The sequence below is a fragment of the Petaurus breviceps genome, unplaced genomic scaffold (genome assembly GCF_028583685.1).
Source record: "Petaurus breviceps papuanus isolate PSGF00001 unplaced genomic scaffold, PetGlider_PUasm1.0 90696, whole genome shotgun sequence".
NCBI lineage: Eukaryota > Metazoa > Chordata > Mammalia > Diprotodontia > Petauridae > Petaurus > Petaurus breviceps.
Window position 1 is genome coordinate 865,772 of NW_027187314.1, and position 9,611 is coordinate 875,382.

The 9,611-nt window shown below is 35.3% G+C and overlaps 1 protein-coding gene across 2 annotated transcripts in view; it reads right to left on the reverse strand.

The window, feature by feature from the left end:
• Positions 1 to 1,064: 1,064 nt before the first annotated feature.
• APOO (apolipoprotein O) overlaps positions 1,065 to 9,611 on the reverse strand; it is an 82,609-nt gene continuing 74,062 nt past the window's right edge. For both annotated transcript variants that reach the window (XM_069065641.1, XM_069065640.1), the window contains 2 exons: positions 4,722 to 4,793; positions 1,065 to 1,323 (listed from right to left, as the gene is read on the reverse strand). In XM_069065641.1, coding sequence (XP_068921742.1) covers positions 4,752 to 4,793 — 42 coding nt within the window. In that variant the 3' untranslated portion in view covers positions 1,065 to 1,323; positions 4,722 to 4,751. The remainder of the gene's footprint in view (positions 1,324 to 4,721; positions 4,794 to 9,611) is intronic.

Sequence of the window (9,611 nt, forward strand, 5' to 3'; positions counted from 1 at the left end):
CTGTGGATGGTCCATGTGCAGCCTTATACTGAGGTGATATGCTAGATGATTTCTTAAGGGCCCTAACTACACAAAAAGTCTATAATCCTATGTATTTGAGAAAGATGTAATTTAAAAGTAAGAATTATTCATGTTCTTTGGGAAGACTCTGAAAGAACAATGTGTATATAATAGTATAAATTTGGCACTACTTTAATACATTCCAAAATAATCTCCAGATATGAGGCTTACAATAAAGTCTTTATAAATTACATGAATGAATAGTTTTATGATGACGTAAAAATATTTCTGCTTCAAAGAAACTAAATGAAAAGGAAATGCCAGGCAACAAGTGAGAATATTTTAAGGACCAATTTGTATCAACTCTTTAAGATGCTAATGAAGTTGACAAATGCCTGGTATTCTGGGTATTTTGATTTAGGAATAATTTGCAAGTATAGTATTTAATCTAAAAATGTACACGGCATTAAGTACTGACATTTTACCAACTGGTAGCAACAAAACAGAAAAAACAGGAATTAAAATGAAAATTAATACTACAAAAGGGATTTATTTCTAAATCTATTTAGAAGCACGGATATCCTTCAGCAGTTCTTTTGTCTCATAGTTGCTCTTCCTGCCTGGCTAAGAATAGTTAAGAGTCCCAGATTATGCTATAGCTGTTCCCACCAACACAAAACTTGCATTTGCAAATGAGCTGTGCAGTCAGACAAAAAAGAACAAACATAAACAGCCATCTTCCCATATATCTGATGGAAGGGGACACAGAGATGCTTCATTTTATATCTCTCAGAAGCACGAATGAGGCAGAAGATTTGTATAAAATGGAAAGGAATCTTGGACAAAACATAGCATCACCATGATTCTTTTCATATGCAAATCTTCGGATCAGTGTCAGAAAAAAAACCTGTACATTATTTATGTGTTTTAAGCTATTCCCAGTAGAAAAGTACGTTAACTCTAAAACTAGTTCACAGCTTACTGAAAATAAACACAACAAAACAACAAAAATTCCCAATAAATTTGTTAACAGAAAAATCAGAAGAGAAGAAAAACAAGGCAACTGTATTTACTTGGAATTTTAATTATGTACATGAATAGCAACATGAGGACAAGGAGTTCTAGGACTTATAAATTATCTCTAGGTGAAAGAATATTAAACCAGTTCGTTCAGCGATATGGCATCACCAGAGATAACGAGGGGCACAAATGTAGTCTTTCCTGAAAAAGAAAGACACTTTATTGCATTCAATATCAACATCTCTGGTATCTTTCTTTATTTATTCAAAATATTGGTTTCTGCATGGAGTCTCTGGAGTACATCTAAAAATAAAAGAAGAAAAACAAAGAAAACATGAGCAAGACTAGTTCTGAAAAATAATGGCTACTTTAGAAGTCAAGGTTTTTTATAGATTCTTCATAGTTAAATAACTACAGAAGTTATTGAATAAAGGTAAATCACTGATGTTACTATGAGACTAATACATTACTGGCCAGGAAAAGGGCAATTATTCTCCCTTTACATGAGGGAAACTAAGGCTCAGAGAGGTTTATTATAAAGATCATTGAGCATACTTCTGATTTTTTTTTTAAATCTCTTAGCACAATAAAAAAAAAATCCACTCATTTCTCTAAACAGTCCAGAAGAAGAAACAACAAAAAGAATTTTCTCTAGTTTACTAAACAGGCAGCTAGGTGGCGCAGTGAATAGAGCACTGACCCTGAAGTCAGGAGGATGGAGTTCAACTATAACCTCTGACCAGACACTTGGCACTTACTAGCTGTGACCCTGGGCAAGTCACTTAACCACAATTGCCTGACCAAAAAATAAATAAAAATTTAGATTAGTTTACTAAGTAGTTTTTTGGGTTTTTTTTGCTTTTTGGAGGGGAGAGAGCAGGGCAATTGGGGTTAAGTGACTTGCCAAAGGTCACATGGCTAGTAATTGTTAAGTGTCTGAGGCCGGATTTGAACTCCGGTCTTCCTGACTCCAGGGCTGGTGCTCTATTCACTGTGCCACCTAGCCGCTCCAAAATTTTTTTTAAATTGAGGAATGGAGAAATTTAGAGACTATGAACTAGCTGTTTCTAGTATAGTGAAGAATTAATAAGCTGAGACATCAGTATCTCATCATTCCTATGATACTTTGTGAATCTCTTCTGGACCTCTCAAGTGAAAAGAACTTATATGTGGAGTAAAATGAGACTACAATTCAGGGCATTATGGAAAAAGAAATAGATGTTAATATTTCATTTAATGAACTATATATCATACTGAATATAAAAAAGTAATGTTTTCATTAAAGTTCAAATGAAATGATTACTGAGGATTTCTGAGTTAAAGTAGCCACATTTGAATCTCAATAGGCACCATGACTTCAAACAGTGGGAAAAATAAAAAGGAAAATAATTCTTGCTAAAAGCAATATTAAGGATTTTCTTGAATCCTTCTTTGCAGAACATTTGGCAGATAAAAAATAAATTCACCATCTGGTTCTACTATGTCATTGACTATAGTCTGAAAGTTGCTGAGTGCTCCAAAACTTTCCATAGCTATTTTCTACATGTGGATTAGAGAGGAAAAACAGTTGTAGTGTATTTTTAGAATATTTAAAATATTAAACATTCTAATTGGCAAAATAATGATTTTTTTAAAAAATCTGTTATTCTCTACTTTATGGTTGTGCAGACAACCTGAATACATGTAATTATGATGGGTTGTACTAGAGTCATCACTTAAGAATTTCAAATCACAAGACACTTAAAGGAAAAGCTCAATATACCTTTGTAACTGTCTGGAAATCACATGACATTATGTGCAGACAGGATAATGTTAATAACTATTGTGTTTGACGTGTATTCAGAACAAACTATGCACTGTATAGTAGAAAGGAGCAAATCATCAAATTAAGAGTCTACTATTTGCCAGGCACTGTGATAACTAAGCATTTACATATGTTATTTCATTTGACTCTCATAGCAACCCTCTAAAGTAGGTGCTATTATTATCCCCAATTTATAGTTGAAGAAACTGAGGCAAGCAGCAGTTAAGTGACTTGCCTGGGGTCACATGACTACTAAGTGTCTGAGGCAGATTTGAACTCAGTTTTTCCTGACCGAAGCCCCTACCATCAGCTGCTTAGAAGGCATTTGATAAGATTTTTTTTAAACCTGTGCATGGTTAACTGAGCCAGTAGACAAAGAAAACATGTTTGATTTCTTATGATTCCATCACTGACAGGCTGAGGGATATTAAACTTGACCTGCTTAGGTCAGCTTACCCATTTATAAAATGGGAATAATTGTGGCTTTGTTACTTTTCTCTTTTATGTTGTACTACAAGCATAATAGTAAACAGCAATACAACTAAGTAAGCTTGCTTTGTGATTATTTATATTTAAATGAAGTTCAGGGCAGCAAGGTGGTGCAGTGAGTAAAGTGCTGCTCCCCCCCCCCCCCCCCAGGAGGACCTGAGTTCAGTTCAGGCCTCTAACACTTAACACCCACACACACAAAAAAACTAGCTGTGTAACCTTGGGCAAATTACTTAACCCCAATTGCCCTCCAAAAGGCAAACAAATAAATAAATGAAGTTCCATGCATAAACTTTCAAAACCTTTTCAGTCACTTCCATTAAGTGTCCAACAAGTTTCTTTGTCTGTTCACTCCCATTTGTTTTTCCTTTTATGTTGTCAGTTAGCAGGCCCAATTGTTTGGATTCTATGTTTTTTAACTTTTCATAGAAGTTCCCTTGAAATTTCTTTATCCTATTCATACTCAATGACTTTAATTATATTATACTATTCCATTACATTAGTGTGCAATAATTTAACAACTTCCCTATTATTAGACACTTAGGTTGAATCTAATTTTTTAAAAACGACAAATAATGCTACAAAAATTCTTTTTCATTCTGTTCCCAAAAGAATTACTGGGCCAAAAGGCATGGTGATTTTTGTACATTTTGTACCTTTTATTAGATAAATGCTTTCCAAAAGAGTTTACTACTTTGCCATTTTAGCACTAGTGATGAAAATGTGAATCTTTCCACAACTGTGCCAAAATTCAATTTCATTTTTTTTTGTCAGTTTTAATGCTTAACTCTGGTTATTAGTGAGACTGAGAATTTTTCAAGTGTTTCTTAACAATTTGTGCTTTAGTTTTTTGTAAATTTTCTGTTCATACATCTTAAACATTTATCTATTAAGAGTGGAGAGTTTGCCTTGGTAAAATTTTTAAGAGTTGCTTGTACATATTTATATCAAATTCATATCTATTATATTGGCCATAAACATTTTCCCAATCTATTATTTTTCTTTTCCTTTGATTGTATTGTTTTATGTTACCTACTCTCTATGCCTCTTAAAGTACTTACACCAGTCTTGAGTTCTTCAATGGTACATTGTAAATAATCATAAATCAAAAATCTAAAAAAGTATTGTGTGTACAATGTTATCATCCCAAACTGGTACTTTTTTATCATCTAAAACAAATATACCAACAATGCTGTTTTAGCTTGCCAGGAAAAAAAATGGGCAATTCTCTGGAAAAACAAATATAGTTAAATAACATATCATTTGAGTATAAGAATTACATAAAAATTGGCTGAAACATCACCCCATTTTCCAATTTTCCCCATCAACCTGGAATTGCAGGGAACAGATCATTTAAAACTGGCTAAGACTGCAGCTAGCAAACACATAAACAAAGTCTTCTGTTTACCTGTTTAAAATGGGCAGCACCAGGGCTATCCTATTTATTTCTTTGTTTAGATGGCTGCTTCACATCTTCAGCCTTATAAAACAAAAATGTGGACATTAATGAATAAGCTAAGCAATTTCAGCAAAGAACTCAACATCTGATTAAAAACAAACCTTCAGTATCATAAGAACATTTCTTCTATTTAAAATAAAAAGTAAATTGTTAGTTGCTTAGTTAGTTACTTAACAAGTAAGCTTTTAAAAGTATCTGCATAACAGTCCAAAACATTCAATAATCTTTTACTAATTCTGGAACAACTACACCTTCACTTTTTCTCCTAAACAGGTCATGTTCGAACCACACCCATTCTGCCTATCCCCAATCCTGGAAAACATAATTAGGGCACGCCATGAAAGAAAGTGATTTGGGAAAATTATTTGTAACTAAGAGATGGCCTCAACTGTGGCTACCAAAATGCACCATGTTGCTAGAAACATATGTGTGGTATAGAGGGAAAGGGTCATGTTCCCTAAGGCCAAATGTTTCTATTTTCATTTAGTTTGTAATTTTGAAAAATGAAGATTATGCCGCATTTGTCAATTTACTAGTCTGAGATCTCATTAGCTTTTCTTACAAATTCGTATTTTTTCCTATTCACACTTAGTAATTTCAGGGATTTCACATCCACAAATCACATCATGAGACCTCCTCCTAACTATGGTCTTGCAGTCAAACTTTAGGCTGCCAGGAGCTCTAATTTATACTCCTTAACAGAGAGAAGTTATAAGGATTTCTGAGATACAAGAGTTTAAGTCTGAATATGTTCTATCCTGTTTCTGGTTTTGTTTTTTTGCTTTTTGGAGGGCAATTGGGGTTAAGTGACTTGCCAAGGTCACACGGCTAGTTTTTGTGTTAAGTGCCTGAGGCCGCATTTGAACTCAGGTTCTCCTGACTCTAGGGCTGGTGCTCTATTCACTGCGCCACCTAGCCACCCCTATGTTCTATCCTGTAACCAGTCAAAGGGATCTACCTAGACACAGGCAAAGATTCTAGGTCCACAATAGCTTTCCCATTATTTTAGGCCCTTCTAAGGGATTCTGGTTTAGTCTAGAATCTTGGATCCTTCATGAATCATCATGATCTATAATAACTTTTACTTATATAGCACTTTAGGGTTTACAAGTATTTTTCTCAAAATAGGCCAGTGAGATAAGACTGTATTATCACCCTCATCTTTATAGATTAAGAAACTGAGGCTCAGAGATGTGAAAGGGTTTTGCCTGAGGTCAAGCTGCTGGGAAGCATCAGAGCTGGGAATCAGTCGTCAGCCACCCAGTCAGTGAATCACTGCTGGCTCTCCTGATCCACCAGATCTATGAGAATGACTGAGTCTGAACGGTGGCTTGGGCCTTGAGAAAGTCCCCAGAGAGCTTACTTACTAGTGTCTACTCCACTGCCAAGTGTAATCGAGAGATTTCAGAGCCAAATATAATTGGCTTTTGTTGTAGTGTTTTGAAGGAAGGCCACACCCACACCCACACCCACACACACCCACACACACCCACACACGCACGCAGTTTCTGGATTTTCTCCCATTTCCAGTAACCCAGTTCTTGTCTTTTGTGCTTCCCCTCTTCCCCCTTTGGGCAATGCATCAAGGAAGGCCCTGGTGACTTTATGACCAATAAGAGATAGCTGAATGAATAACAGAGAAAATATTTATTATTTTAAAGTATAACTCAAAAAGAAGTTGTGGTAAAAACCCAAACATATCTAGCCACTTAACCATACACCTTGGTTGAAAAGATATTGGTCAACTTTAGTAAGTCACTTAGCTCTTGGTAAAAAGAGGGTTGAACTATGTGGCCTCTAAGAACCCTTTCTAGTTCTAAATCTAGGGTGCTTATTGATCATCAGCATCATTATGCTGATCATAACAGGACTATAATAGAAGACCCTTGATTTCTTTCCTGGCTATTTAGTTGTCCCATCTTCAAGACTTTAATCTCAAGACTAAAATCACAGGTTACACTCAAAAAACACAGGAGCACTGGGGGAAATTACACAAGTGTCAGTTTGGCAATTTCAGGGAAAGGTTTTATGCAGTTCCAGGGGCTGGTTTCTAGTCAGCATATGAAGTTGGTCACATGCTAATATAATGTTGAGGTCTTATCAGTGTTATAGTAACATTGATAGGAATTAAGAAGCCTTGAAAATGAGAAAAAAAAAGTTTATTTGTGATTATGGGATATGAGAAAAGATAGGGAGGAGCTTGAAGAAGTAAAGTACAAGCTGATGCCTAATTCAGAGTCTACTGTGGTTCAAATTGACCTTTGAATAATATTTTCAAAGTTCTCAGTGTTACATGCTCTACTGCTGAACTATTCGTATATGTGCAAGTATGTGTCAGTCTTCCAAACATACTATCCACAAGCCTTTTTATTTCTGGCTTGAACCCAGAAAACAAACATCCAAAAACGCCCTTTTGACAACAAAGAAAACAACTCCTGCTAAGAATACTCTTCTTGTTCGGTTACATATCATTTACTCTATGCCAAGACATGACAGTCAAATAACTAACTAAAAAATACTGAATCCACATATGTACGTAGGCCAGTCTAGATCTATGAAGAGTCACTATTCAAAAACTTCAAAAGATACTTCCTGGTCTTACCAGAAATTAACTTTGTCACTGTAATTTTTGTATTTCTGTCTGATACAACCACTTTTGCATAAAACCATGTTCTAACATCTTTCTTAGATGTGCTTTTTTGTGATAACTGGTCTTTTGTATAGATTTGATTTTGTTTTCCAATTTGTCTTAGCCATGTCTACACTATAGCAAAAAAAAGCACTTCAATAAGGAATAAAACAGTACATCTGAGTATGAGTGAGAATTTTCCACATCTAGTTAGGGAAGGAAGATTGGAAGAAAATGTGGGTGATCAAAACCTTTCAATTTTGTTGCTAGCAATGTAGGCTGGATTAGTCCTCAGAAAACAAATGCAATCTGTTGTTGGGGCCACACTCAGAGCCCTCTGAACATGGAAAAGCCTGACAGTCTTAGAGAATTCAGACCTGCTATCATGTCATGAGGAGGTACTGGAGGATCAATTTAACTGAGCATGAAGAGGCATGTCACCAGTAGGCTGGCCACCTGGTGATGAAATGTTTTCATATGAATGAAGCACAGAAAGATTTAAAATTGCCCTCAGCCCCCAAAACAGTCAAGGGATATGAAAAGACATTTTTCAGACAAAGAAATTAAAAATATCTATAGTCATATGTAAAAATACTCTATAGCACTACTGATTACAAAAATGCAAATTAAAACAACTCTGAGGTACTTACTACATCATAACTACCAGACTGGATAATATGACAAAAAAGGAAAATGATGGATGTTGGAGGGGATATGGGAAAATTGGGACACTAAGAGCTGTGGACTGATCCAACCATTCTGGAGATCAATTTGCTCAAAGGGCTATAAAGCTGTGTGTACCCTTTAATCCACTGCTAGGTCTATATCCCAAAGATATCAAAAAAGGGGAAAAAGACCTATTTGTACAAAAATATTTATAGCTGTTCTTTTTGTGGTGGCTAAGAATTCGAAATCGAGGGGATGCACATCTCTTGGGGGATAGCTAAATAAGCTGTGGCATATGATTGTGATGGTATTATTGTGCTATAAGAAATGAAAAGCAGGATGATTTCAGAAAAACTTGGACAGACTTACATGAACTGATACAAAGTGAAGCTAACAGAATCAAGAAAATAGCAATGTTATATTATTGTAATAGCAATGTTATATGATGACTTAACTATTCTCAGCAATACAAAGATCCAAGACAATCCCAAAGGACTAATGAGGAAGCATACTATCTGCTTCCAGAGAAAGAACTGATATTATTTGGATACAGACTGATGCATGCTATTTTTCACTTTCTTTTTTTTTTTTTCACTTCTTATACAAAATGACTTGCTTATTACCATCATGGGGAGAGGATCTGGAATGTAAAACTTTTTTTAAAATGTTAAAAAATTGTTTTAAGATGTAATTGGGAAAAATAAAATATATCAAATACTTAAAAGTAGTTAGAATTACAGTTTTTGGACAGACAACAAATGCCAACTTGACTTTTGGGCGTCTAAACCTGAGACCCTTGTCCAATGATCAACAAGTGGACATATTGTTAAAAGCGTTAAATCATATCAATCTTAATATTCTTGCTATGAAGAAAGCCAGTAGAAAGAAGGAAGTTGCACTTAAATGGAAGAATGGCTCACAGGTCATTACTTGGCAATTTTTTTTAATTTTTCTTTTTGGAGAGGGGAAGGAAGGGCAATTGGGATTAAGTGACTGCTAGTAAGTGTTAAGTGTCTGAGGTGAATTTGAACTCAAGTCCTCCTGAGTCCAGGGTTGGTGCTCTATTCACTGCGCCACCTAGCTGCCCCCAGGTTATTACTTGGAATAATGAAGTAAGGAATTGGAAAGAAAGGAATCATACATTTAAAAGTAACATGAAACACCATTTCATGGGACATTTGGTTATCACATATTGCATTACTGATGAAAATAATTGCAACGTATATGGTAACATTGGTTGCTAAGGATGAGATGTCAGAGAAATTCTATGAAGAACTTGATAAGCTACTTCAAGTCAATTAAATCAATATTCACTCTGATACTGTGTGACTTCAATGAAAAAGTGAGACTTGGGTAGAAAATATGCTGACAAGTATGGCTCAGGAAAAAGAAATGCGAGAAGTCAGAGACTTGCTGATGACTTAAAAACCTCATACCACCAGATCACAAATATCTTATTTTAAAAAAATTGGCAGTCCCTGTACATAAAGAGCTCTTACACACACACACACACACACACACACACACACACACACACACACACA